Source organism: Epinephelus moara, chromosome 5 (assembly GCF_006386435.1).
Source record: "Epinephelus moara isolate mb chromosome 5, YSFRI_EMoa_1.0, whole genome shotgun sequence".
In the NCBI taxonomy this organism is placed as follows: Eukaryota; Metazoa; Chordata; class Actinopteri; order Perciformes; family Serranidae; genus Epinephelus; species Epinephelus moara.
In genome coordinates, this window is record NC_065510.1 from 14,783,517 (window position 1) to 14,796,731 (window position 13,215).

Genomic DNA, 13,215 nt, shown 5'->3' on the forward strand with positions numbered 1-13,215 from the left:
CCCCCCACGGCTGCCTGCTCCTCGTGGAAAGGCAATATGCTTGGCAGGACGAAATGAGGTGTCACAGCGCACCACTGACAGGCAAAGTGTCCACCCGCTGAGACATCTTGTTGTCCCTGCTGTGTGCAGGTCACAGTCCTCCCTCCCGCTGCCTTTCTCCACCTCTGCTTGCTTGCTTCCTGTTTTTCATCTCGCCGGGTCGTGACAGAGCATCTATTTGTCTTGCTAACGCTATGGATGCATGTAGATGCTTCCTGTCTCCTGCGCTGTAAATATTGTTGCAAACAAAGCAACAGAGTGCACTCTGAAGCTCTTGACCCTTTGGCGCTGGCCGTGACCGTGGCTGTAATTTCTAAACGGGCAGACGTGGTTTGCCTCAATTGGCATACTGTCAGAGCGATCAACACTTAGCGCAAATAGATTTCAGCCCCTGGGAGAAAGTGAATTAAGCACGGAGCTCAGAGGTCTCACCAGTGGTGTGCCCAGCCAAATGAAGATCAATATCCCGATCTGTAAGTTCCTGACCCCGGACACATCGCTGGGCTGAAAGGATGGTTATTTCCACCATAAATTACTCTTTCAAGTAGGATTATTCACAAGATAAAGTGTGTGGTCGAATAACAAAAGCGTGGTCATTACTCCACTTAGGACACTTGCAGGAGGTAAATTAAATATTGTTAACACTTTGGGAAACATTCAAGCTTTCAGTGTACTTAATCTGACCCAGACATTTGTCATCATGATTTTTTGAGACCAGGTGGAGAGAGTCTGCCAAACAGAAGCTACTGGTTGCATTAGGATCCTGTGTCAGGATCTCTCAGCCTCTCCTGCACTGATTTTGGCCTTCTTCTCTGTCTCACAAGTTTCTGACTGTATAAAAGTGCCGTACTAAAACTGTATCTAATGTGACTTCATGTGGTGTTTACTTACCCAGAATCCTCAGTTGAGTCACAGCCCCATGGAGACCAAAGAACATCCAGAGTGGGCGAGAGTTGTCCACACACACCTGCATCCCCACATTAGTGCCGTTGTGGCTGAGGATGACCTCTCCTTCCTGGTTGACCAAGAAGCCCAGGATGTCGCTGCTCTGGAGAGGCGTCGGCACCCGACACACCGCCCAAAACTCCTTCCTGTCCACCAGAGCCTCTGGGTTGTAGGGCAGGTCACTGGGGCGCAGCACCGCTGGGTCACAGGACGTCACACCATAGGACAATGAGCCCGAGCGTGCTGGGCTGGACTTGGTGACTTTGATGAAAACAGTCTCTCCAGTGCGCAGGGGCCGGTTGGTAAAGACCAGAGTGCGTTCCTCTCGTGCATGCTCAGATCGCGCCACTGTCTGCTCGTCCAGCGTCTTGATGTGGGCGCCACGCAGCTGGTGGAAGTGGAGGTCGCTCTCCAGGGCGGATGGCAGCAGGGAGGACTGCTGGGAGTTGATGGAGTTCTGGGGTATGGGGCAGGTGGAGGATGAGGAGGCTGAGGCCAGGTGAAGGGTGTGGCGGTGGGAGTGATTGTGGACGTTACGTCCGTCCTCCTGCTGCAGGTTGAGGTCACACAGGCTGACGGACAGACGGGAGTCGTCAGCTTCACGCCGGAGGGAGGAGGAGCGCACTGTGGTAAAGGAGCGTGGGCGCAGGCAGTCAGGAGGAACAATCTCGCTGTCTGGAAAGAGGGGAGAGAAAAGGGAGTGGGATTGAGACGGAGAGAGAAAAGCGGTTAATAGCGGCCTTTCTGTGTTTTGCTTTGATTAGCAATTTGCCCGAGGCCTGTGGCGATGAAGTTTGCAGTCAGCTGAATCCCAATTGTGAGCATACAGTTCTGAGAAGAGCTGAATCTGCAGCTAGTCTGACAACAAGATAATGATAAAAAAGAGAGAGCAATTTAACTTCAGTTGCACAAGTTGAATGCAATGTAGGGTAGCTGTAATTACTCAACGCTGCTGCAAATGAGAGTGTCAGGAAGTGTGTTTAAAGATAACGAAATTAAAGAAAGTAGTCGGTTGCTCCTATATCTGCGCAGAGCGGAATCATCTACAGTAGTTTGAGACAGGAAAATGCTGTATGGTGTCAATAAGCAGAGAGCAAATTACTTTCCTAAAACAGAATGTAATACAGGCGTGGATGTGGATGTGAGTGTGAGGGTGTGTTTGTTGCATTCCTTGCGATCCATAGTACAGTATCACTTTAGAGCAAGCCATTAATATCAGCCAATACATGTCTCTGATAGCAACAGTGGTCACATGCACTCACATACACACACAAATGACTCCACCTCGGATAAGCTGCCCTCAGGTCAGCTTACAGTCTCATCCTACGCCTCGACACGGCGGCTGAAAATAACACCTACAAACGTGCTCTCCCTCTCCAGCTCGCCTCCTCCCTCGGGGCCTGGTGGCAGGGGTAAAATTAGCCTGTCGTCCTGAGAGAGACCCCGCTTACTCTGAGTTTGAGTGGGAGTGATGTATGCACATGTGTGTTTGTAGGGCTGTCAGACAGAAGAAACAAGAGACGGAGAAGAGAGAGGCGATGACCTCTTCTCCCCCCCCACACAGGAGGTTATGAAGATAATGAAAGACCTCCCCTCAGCCAAAGCAAGAGGTGGAGGAGAGCCATTGAGACAAAAAAAGGGAGGCCTGGGGGGAGAACTGAGGATAAAAGACAACGAGCGGCTGCTGACTGTCTCTGGAGAGTCTCTCCAGTCCTGGTCAGCTCTGGGCCCCTCTATCTGACCGGGACCTGAGAGCCTGACTCAAGATAAACCTCTCAGCCTCAATTACCCGGGCTGTGGGACCACCGCTGACTGTAAGCTGGAGCAGTGAAAACAGAGCAGCCAAGCCTCTTATGATGCCCTCCCACAGCTGAAAGGGACACAAGCCAAAGGAAGATAGATTTGTGACAGCCCTAAAGAAAGCCAACATTATACTGGCTGAAACAGGAACAGTTTGACCCAGCCCCACAATCACTCCACAATCCAAGATCCAACTCCACATCATAACTAAAACCACATCTCTTAAAGCCAGGGTAGGCAACTTAGTTTAAAGAACAATCCATGATATAATCCCAAGTTTTTGTTAATATTATTTTATCTTGTGGACTTTGTTTTCAGGTTTTCTGTTTGTGCTCTTCTCCATGTTCTTGGTGTCATTCCCTGCTCCGGTTCCTGCCTGTTGACTTGTGTTCTGTTTGGATTTTTAACCTGAGTTCATCGTATTATCCCAGTTGGTTTTGGTTCTTCTATCATTTGCACTTTCTGTTACCTGCCATGTCTGGATGGTTTTCATCAGCCTAATTAAAAAACACTTTTTGTTTAACCTCAAACCTGCCTGCTGCTCTGCATTTGGGTCCTTCCTGGACTGATACTTGACACAATCAATAAATGAAATGCTGATTCAAAGACGGAGAATCCTGCAGAGCAAGTTGCCCTTGCAGAACTGGCAACAACGCCAACAACCCCAAAAAGGACGATAAAGGAAAATAAAATGTGTCAGCATCAGCGACGCATTTCAGAGATAGAAAGAAAATGTTGCTAATAGTTTAGCATGCTAACCAGAGCTAAAGGCTGCGGTTTCAAGTTCCTCCTGGGGATGCACTCAACAGTAGTGCGGAGGGATGGTGAAGGGATGGCTAATGTTAGCTTGCTAATTCTTCTTAACTTGTGGTCTGGTAAACAGAGAGAGAGCAGGGCAAAGAGGGGCTGGGTGCATGCGCTGTGAGCAACTCTATAATGAAATAAGATATCATTAATCAGTGTATGGGAAACACTAGGTTACCATATAAAGCGTGTGCATGTGCCTTTGGTTGTCTGGTGAAAGGGGCTTAGGGACAGAAAGGGGCGAGCTGCAGGAGGAGGGTGCATTTTCAAATTCTGCTGCTTCATTTATTTGCCTTTTCCAGATTTTAGCCTACCTTATCTTTAAACTAAGAGTACAGGTCCCTTAGTGATCAAAGACAGTGGCTGACATCAAGTGTCATGCTGCAAATTTGTTAAACTGAACCTGAAACGACAGCGATGTCCTCAGTGTCTGTTCCCCTTCCACGAACGTGTCTGATTTCCTGCATCATCATTGAAATGCTGTCTGATGAGTCCTTGTACACCATAAAGCTGTGATGCTATCACCGCTCCCTCAAAGTCATTTTAGACATCAATTAATGTTAGTTGCTAACCCAGAGCACGGCGTCTTGTGATTAATGTTTAATAGAACTAAGGCCCTATAATTGTGCTAATTGATTTTTCACAGAGGCATAAAATGGAGAGGACAGTGCCTTTGGTGCGCGGGGCAGCTCCCAGAGACTGCTAATCAACCATTAAACACCTCTCTGCTCAGATGTGTGCAGCAGTTAACTCTGGGTCCCAGAGGCTAGCCGAAGATGACTAGCATGCCAGCTCGGATTTCATCTACTATTTCCTCTGCTATCAATCCCCCGATGGACTGTCAGCCTCCATGAAAACCCCTCGCCTGAACTTAAGAGGACAGGCTGTGGAAATGAACGGAGCCTGACGACGTATGGCTGTTAAGTTGTAATTGAACAGCTCAATCTGCCATGTAGTCTATTTCCTGATTTTATGCCATTTCTTCAGACAGAGAGCCATTTGCTGAAGGGAGGCCTTTAATGAAGAAGAGAAACCTTAATGTGGCTCTCGAATGATTAGGGAAGGCCTCTCCTTTGGCCATAGATGGAGGAACAGTCATGCTAACTGCTCAACCACAAATTGTGATGCCAAGCCGGCGGCGGTGCACTCACTACGAGTTATTGGGGATTTGAATGACATCATCAAACTAAACTGTATCTGTGTGTGTCTTCCAGAGACGGCCATTTCTCCGTTGCCCATCACTCCATCCTAAATTGGATTACGATGGGACAGACTTTGTTGCAAGACCTCCGGGACACGCGGGAGGACTGGAGCTGCTGAGAGGATGATGACATGTCTCGGGGGATAACAGCGGATAGGAGAGAGAACACAGAGGAGAGGTAAAGCCAGGAAGGGAGGGATGCTGGTGTGTGACAATGCCGGATTTATGTTGAAAGGAGTCAGTGGAGGCATCCAAACAACCGCAAATCATCTCACTCTCTCTCTATGTGTGTGTCACTCTAACTCAAACGCAGAATGTGTGAACACAAATTGATTCCTTCATAAAAAAAAATATATATATATCTGTCTTTTATCAGCTATTTTCAAAAAAGCTTCTCTGAGGGTTTATGTTCCTTTTTTATCCTCTGTCCCTTCTCCTCTTCCTCGCTCCCTTTTCAAAGAGTAGTCATTTCAAACCCATATTGGCCTGTGTGCCATGTATTCTTCCTTTTGCTTCTTTAGTCATTAAAGGCTGGTGAGATGGAGGCACTGTATGTACCCCTAATGCTTGTTGTTAGGGTGGAGGACAGAGAGAGGAATGAAAGGACTGTAGGGACATTTACCATGCATTTGAAAAAGTTTGTGTGTGCGTGTGTGTGTTTGTGCACTCTGTATCCGTTTGTGACCTCACCAGCTGCTGCCCGCTAATCATGGTGCACCTGCGTTTTTAGCTGATACAATCCCTTTGTCCTATTGGTCCCTTTCAAATCCACCACTCACAGATGCTCTCTCCCATTGGCTGAGGCCAGAATTTTGCACTTTGAAAGCAGCATTAAACAGTGTGCGTGTGTGTGCGTGTGTGTGTGTTCACTCCTCTCTCATGTAGGAGGACATTGTAATGGGGCCATGGAAGATGCAGCTGCTGACACTGTGAGCCTGGAGGGGTTGGGAAAGGGAGGGGGGGGTGGATTCATCACCTGATTCTTCACTTTTGATTGAATTTCAAACCAAATGTAGCACCTGTTGGGCTCAACCACTAATTAATTCATGCAGGGGAGCGTGAGAGTTATGGGTCAGCTCTTTCATTGGACTATTTAAAAATTGAAACCCATTTGGATTGCCTTTCTTTCTCCCTCTTCCTCCTTTGAGCGTTTTTTGATGAGAATAATTAAGCACCTGTTGGGCTAATCCATCGCAAATACACGGACAAGGGAGGGAGAATGGTGGCGTGTCTGTTTTGGCCCGCACAGGCATTGGCTCGCACTGTAAATGTTTTTGATTAGGGAATAGCCGCAAAGCAGGTTAGCTAATGCTGTGCATGGGGAGGTGGATAGAGGCAGAGGCTGGCTTAGTGGCTTTGCTAGCCTGAGCAGACGGAACGTGCAAGGGACTTGAGCCAGGGTTGGAGAGGGAGGGAGGGGGGGGGTGGAGGATTTACTCTGTCTCACGCACACAATCTATCTCACAGGGCTTATCTTTATCCATAGTCTCTGGAGGGTTTCATCTGATGTCGGAAAAGGTGAAGGGAGAGCTGCAAACAGGAAGACAAAATGAAAAGGGAGAGGAGGACAGAAGGTGTAAAGGGAAGTGTTCGGATCAGCTGAGAAGGCAGAGGGTAGAGATGTTGCAATGAGCAGATAGAGCACTGAGTCAGGGAGACAGCACAGTTTCTTTGAGGGGGAAAGAGGCAGCGTATAGCTCAGTGACCGACCGGGGATTAAGAGACGCAAACTGGCCGACCAAGCAAGTGAGAGGCTGAGATATAAACCTGCAAAGAGAGAGAGGGGGGTAGTATAAAAACGAGATGGAGTCAGAGGGGTCTTTGTGCTAGATGTTTGGGATGTTCTTTATTCCCTGGCGTTGGCCCAATCCCCAGTCCCTGATCGGGCTGGGCAGCTTTGAACCCGGGGCTTTTGGAAAGAGCAGCAGGCTCCCGGGGCGACACATGGCCATAACAAAGAGCCAGGCAAAACGCCCGGTAAGTCACAAAAGCCCTGTCCCTTAGGTCATCGGCAGAATTCAGCATGTGCCACCCCTACTCTGCCAATCAGCATGCCAGGATCTCGGCGTTAATAACCTCCATCATAAGGTTCTTACATTAAAGCCCCCCTGTTTTATTCCTGTGCTCGAGCACAGAGGAGGGCTGATATGAGGTTAATTATTTATTACTGGGAGAAGTCTGACACCCTCAGCACATGCACGTCTAGCCCCTTCTATCATTTATATTAATAGAAAACTAGTTCAACTGTTAAAGCTGCACTGTTTCCCATTTTTTTATTTCCATAACGGATCCAGTGTCTTCGTGCACTGCAAAAGCTGTCACTTGCAGCCAAAAACACAACTCCAAATAAGTACTAACGTTGCTCTGTATCTGCTGATGTGCAATGCTATGTCAACCTTATAAGGATATAATATGTCAGCATTATGTTTGGAGCTTGTTATGCTGCACCAAAGTGGCCGAAAATGAATAAATAAAATAAAAAACAAAGGAGCTATATGCGACATTCAGAGCATAATGATACAGAGTCGGAATTTCCTACACACAACATGGAGGTGGCTGAGCCGGTGGCTAGCAGCTAATGATGCTAACAGCATGAACAGTGCTAACAATGGCAACAGTGCTGACAGAGCTAACGGTGTTAATGTGACTCTTGAAAATCAAGCCCATGACTGGAGGCTTTGGCCACAGGTCATTTCAGAGAGAGGGCATTCCTACTGGCTCGCAAATGCAGATGTGCAGACAGCACATGGTGAAAGCCCGATTTAATGGTGGAGAATCCTGCAGAAAAAGTTGCAATTCCAGCACTGGCAACAACTGCCAACACTGCGAAGCAACCCAACTCTTCAGAGAGACAGTTTAAAAGAGAGTCTGACAGTAAAAGAAATAAAACGTGCCAGTATCAGTGAAGTGTTTCAGAGATAGAGTGAAAATTTTGCTCATAGTTTAGCCTTCTGCTAACTGCTCTCAGCTGTGGCTTCAAGTTCATGTATCACAGACCATCTCGCTAGGAGGAGAGTAGGCAGCAACTCTGGAGACAGACCCCCAGAACAGCAACCCAATCTAGCGAGCCCTAGGGGACCGGACCGTCCCGACTCCCCACCCGATCAGCAAACTTTCTAATCGTGCAGTTACACAAGTTAGACCCAGCTTGCTGTGACACCCTGCACTGGGGGGTTTCTTGTCTCTTGTCTCATCTGTGGTCTGATAAACAGAGAGAGAGAGAGAGAGAGAGAGAGAGAGAGAGAGAGAGAGAGAGAGAGAGAGAGAGAGAGACAAGCAAATGCACTGTGGGTAACTCCATAATGAAATAAGATTAACTTAATAAATGTATGGGAAACACAGGGTTACTGTGTGCTCGTCTGGTGGGAGGGGCTTAGGACAGGAGGGGGAGAGCTGCTTTTTCCAGAACTGCCTACACTGGAGTTAAACAAGCCAAGACTTTAGACACATTATCCAGATTAAGGCTGCTACTAAGGATTATTTTCATTATGGATAAATCTGAAGATTATGTTCTTAATGAATTGATTATGAAATGTAAAAAGTGCAATGGCAATGTCTTTAATTTGCTTACTTGCCTTACAGTCTAAAAGGGTCACACTGAGAAGCTGACACCAGGAAATGTTTGGCTTTTATGCTTGAAAATGAATGAAACGATAAATTGATAATCAAAATAGTTATACATTTTATGTCAATTGACTGATCGTTTGACTAATCACTGCAAATCTGACTGAAATATTTTTATTTCGAGGTAAAAACAAAGGTGAGCATGTATAAGAAATGTCTGTAATAGGGATGTTATGATGTACCGATACTGACGATAACTGTAATATTTAAATTTTAAATACATATTATCATCATAAAATTTTATTAATATTACAGCCAGCATGGTGGTGTAGTTTGTAGCACTGTCGCCTCACAGCAAGAGGGTTCCTGGTTCGATCCGGGGTGTGGGAGCCCTTCTGTGGTGAGTTTGCATGTTCTCCCTGTGTCAGCGTGGGTTTTCTCCGCGTACTCCGGCTTCCTCCCACAGTCCAAAGACATGCAGGTTAAATGGTGTCTCTAAATTGTCCATAGGTGTGAATGGTTGTCTGTCTCTGTGTGTCAGCCCTGCGATAGTCTAGCGACCTGTCCAGGCTGTACCCCGCCTCTTGCCCAATGTCAGCTGGGATAGGTTCTAGCCCCCCCGTGACCCTCAAGAGGATAAGTGGTTAGAAAATGGATGGATTAATAATACACATATGATAACATCATGAAAATAACCACTTAAATCATTTCTGTTTCTGTTCGTACTCGCTTTGTCTCCCTCCTCCTACGCCATTATGTTGCCTTTTCACTATCCATTAAACATAAAAATTGGTCTTTTTTTTTTAAGATATTTTTTGGGGGAATTTTTCCCTTAATTTGACATATACAGTACAGTGTGAAAAGAGGAGAGAGAGGGGGATGACATGCAGCTAATGGGGGCCACAAAAATTCCCCTTTTTTGCAAGATTTTGGACAGTTATTGTTACAAACTCTCACACCAACTCCCTGCACTCATATTTTGAGCGTAATTAATTTGCCAAAAAGGAGAAAAAATGCACAATTAACCCAGTTAAAGATGAATTTGACTGATAGCACGATTATTATTATTTCAAATATTCTACAGATGTCTCAATAATATTGTTATCGTGAACTCTTTTGGCCACGATAATAGCATAGTAAAAATCTGATATCGTGCCAGCCCTAGTCTGTAACAATCAGGAGGTCAAAGTAAAACCAGGGAGTCGGCCTGTAACCTGGGATGACTGTTTAAAACAGAGAGCCTAGGTAATAATTTCATTGTTCAGCCTTGTTTTCTTTTGGCTTACCTCAGGGTTTGTTTAAAACACGTACGTTCATCTGCATGCTCAGGTTTTTTGTCCCATCAGACCTCTTTTAATTGTTGTTGCAGAATTCACAGAACTCAGTACTTCACTTGGTGAGTACAGTGTTTTTATTAACGACCAGGACTATGAAAATATGACCCAAGTGGAATTATCCTTTAAATAGGAGCATAATCACAGCACATGACTAACATGGCTGCCTCATTTTGAGTTGTATATGCAATCAGGAATGCTGACAGTCATCCATTTGCTTAAACTGTGTCCTGAAGGAACACTCATAAACCATGAGACAGCTGTTGTCACTCTGTCTCGGTCCAGACGTTTATAAGCAGGGAACAATGAATATATAATTGATTCCCCTGGCACTAATTCACAGGGAGAGCAGTATTCAATGGCTGCATGTTTCAGAGGAGCTTCACTGAACATCACATTTTGAACTCTTGGTAAAATAACTTCTTTTGAGCGGAGGAAACACACGTAGAGTTGAGGAAAAACAGGAAACTCACAACATAAATCCAGCCTTTAGTTTACCCCCATTAAGAATTATCTGTTGAATTTCTCCCTGCTGATAAAGTTCAAAATAGAATTATTTCTTCTGATCTGTTTCTTTGAAGGGGGATTTACTGAACTGGAGTACGGCCATTTAAAATTCTAAATGCCAAATCATACAAATACCGTTTACTCTTTGTTGCCTTTTGAGCCTTCTGACCAACATCCATCATGAATAATATGAAGCGAACTGAAGCCAAGATATACACAGTTGCTAAGTTTGCTTTGCTTGATGCCTAGAGGTCTTTTCAACACTGAACTACATTTCCTAAATGAGTACAAGGAAAAGTCGGATTTACACCATCTTTTCAGCTTTGTGTATTTTTCTTGGAGGGTCTGTGCGAAGCGTCAGGATTTGTAAAGTGCTGCTATTAACTGGGAGGCTGCGTCCTGCCAAGCCAAACACCACTGCCAGTCAAATGTGCGCAATAATCAAATCATCATTTCGCTGAAAGTAATCGGTTTCTCCCAGAAGTTTGGGAGCCCTGGTGTGTCTATCTCTCTGAGCTGGATAACACAACATGTTTCTAATAGACTTCTGTCATTCCAGATGACTTCACGATAGCAGAGCGGAGCCAGAGGATAGTACAGAGAGAGAGCCAAAGCACAGCTAGCGACCCACAGTACAGTCCCTGAGAAAACCCTGCTATAGTTTTTAATTATAAAAGTCTAAAATCCAGTAACATTTAAAAAGTATTTGTTTCTCTGAACACTTTGGGACTTTCATAATTAGGGTGGGGTTTGAAATTTCTCTCATCTTTGCTAAGTTCTTCTAATTGTCATTAGACATTCTGCAAGTTTTTCATGGTAATTAGTCTCTGCTGTCGTGGCCGTGGGCTAAAGAAAACAGTTTCAACTGACGTGGGAAGGGAAGAGCAAACCACATTATACCACTTATGAAGGTTGGGCTAATCCACTCACACACTCCTGCTCTCTGAAACCTACTTCTATTTCACTTCGCAGCAACAAGCTATGGCTAACATCACATTTACATGTGAGCCAACACCAGACTAACTGGTTTAATCCAAAAATTTCATATGTCATTAATACGTTAATAGGATAATGCTCTACAGCCGGCTCTGATTGAGTTGCTAGTCATGCATAATAATCAAGACTGAGAGGGTTTGTAAAGGGGCTGTTGTAATATCACTTGCTACAAGAAGCTCCATGTATATAACAGTATTTGAATTTCCCTTTCATTCCTTTGCTTTTGTGCAGAGTATTGTTAAATTGGATTTGCTGGCTCCGGGCTCCAACACATTCAGCGTTAAATGCTGCTTGACAAGGCCTGCGTTTTATTTTGACACCCAGACAAATCGTGCTTGATCGCTATTTCCTACACCTGTAAGATCAGTACGGGGGTAACCAGTCTGAGCACGTGCAGGTGTGGAAGCCGCTCGTCGGCCGAACCAGCTGGAAAGCAACACTGGAACACATGAGGGATGTCATTTCTATCAGAGATGGCATCCTTCATTTTAGCCTTGCCAACGCTGACATGTTGTGAAAGGTTCAAACAGGACGACCCTGCCTCACGAGCTGACGCGCTGTCAGAGATAAGCTAGCTCTTCTGACACGTCTTGTGAAAGACGTAAACAAAGCGTCGGGGCCTGCCGCGCCTTCATCCATCAAGCCTTCACACATTGTTTTACTCTTGCTGAAGCACTTCAGTTTCCAGGGTTAGTTTTCCTTTCACCTAGCCCACATCTGTCATCATCACACAAAAGCACACTTCTACAATCAAATGAAGATTCGTCCTGCAAAATAAACACTGCACAGTTACATAAAAGAGATGAGGACACTGTGGTATCTTAAATGCAGGGATACATGGGAAGAGAGCACGCTGTTTTGCGTCTCACAAACCTGTATCATATTTTCTGGCTCATTTTGTGAAATTTTAAAAATGCTCCCTCGTTACTGCAACAGCTCTGCCAATCATCGGGAGTGACAGCAAACATTGTTGCTTCCTGATGGTGCAATGGGATCTCATTCTCCTGTCAAGAGCTACCGTGTAATTCAATCCATCACCTGAGCACAATCTCTCATAACACCGCAGACGTCAGAAGCTCTCCGGTATTCCCACCACAGAGTGTAAATGCAGCTTTCCTGATGAACTACAGAGATAGCCTCTCTTCCAGGACACTAGGTTTTGTATGAAGTAAATTAACTGCTTTGCTTCTTTGGGGTGACAGCAAGATTGGCAAACCCCTTCTCTGAATCAGCCTGGTTGAAAGGTGTTAGCAGCCTCAAGACTTTGCAATCAGACTTTATTCTCTTGTCCTTCAGGGAAGTCCCACAGGGCCCCTCTTGATTAAAGCTCCACTGTGACTGACTCATACAATCTGAGTCCTGCTGGCTTCATAACAGCTGGAATTACTCAGTAACTCAGCCTCCTTCCCGGTGTCAAGTAAAGTTCTGCTGTGTGCATGTGTTTGTGTCTGTGTGTGTACATTTGAGAGTGACAGCTAACCTTAGGAAATGGGACACGGGTATATATTAAACAACCTTTTCTCGCTTGTTGGATTTCAAGCCTATGGGGACGGCTTCAGTCTGCCCCAAAGATTATCCTGCCAAACCTCTGCAATATTGTATTTGCCCAGTTCAAGGCTGGGTGCAGTCAATCACCCGCTACCTCAGGCGTCTAGGCAGAGACGTCACCGCATGTGACACCTTTTCTTTGTGGCAGAAGCACAATAATGTGGACGTGCTCAAGTATACTCGCCCACATGCATTTGTTTATGGAGTCGCTGTCGATGCCACACCTTTTTTTTTCCCCCTGTGTGAGCTTCATTAGCAATTTGGAAGGTGGGAGGAGAAACTCTTAAATTGCTGTCATCATGCTTACAGAGGTGTGAAACCACAAAATCATCCCTGCCTCTCTTGTTCCTGTCATATAAGATGTATCCCCCCGGTGAATCCTCTGGGGAGGATTATCACATGATATGGCTCCTATTTCAAACTTTCTACGTCAAAGCCGCTCCAAATGTTGCCCTGGGGTCATCCTTCGCTCTTCTA

The 13,215-nt window shown here is 45.6% G+C and overlaps 1 protein-coding gene across 2 annotated transcripts in view; it reads right to left on the reverse strand.

The window, feature by feature from the left end:
- neurl1aa (neuralized E3 ubiquitin protein ligase 1Aa) overlaps window positions 1–13,215 on the reverse strand; it is a 101,696-nt gene that overhangs the window by 61,829 nt on the left and 26,652 nt on the right. For both annotated transcript variants that reach the window (XR_007569991.1, XM_050045240.1), the window contains exon 4: window positions 931–1,659. Coding sequence is in view for 1 of the 2 variants with exons in the window: in XM_050045240.1 (XP_049901197.1) it covers window positions 931–1,659 (729 nt within the window). In the remaining variant the exon portion in view is untranslated. The remainder of the gene's footprint in view (window positions 1–930; window positions 1,660–13,215) is intronic.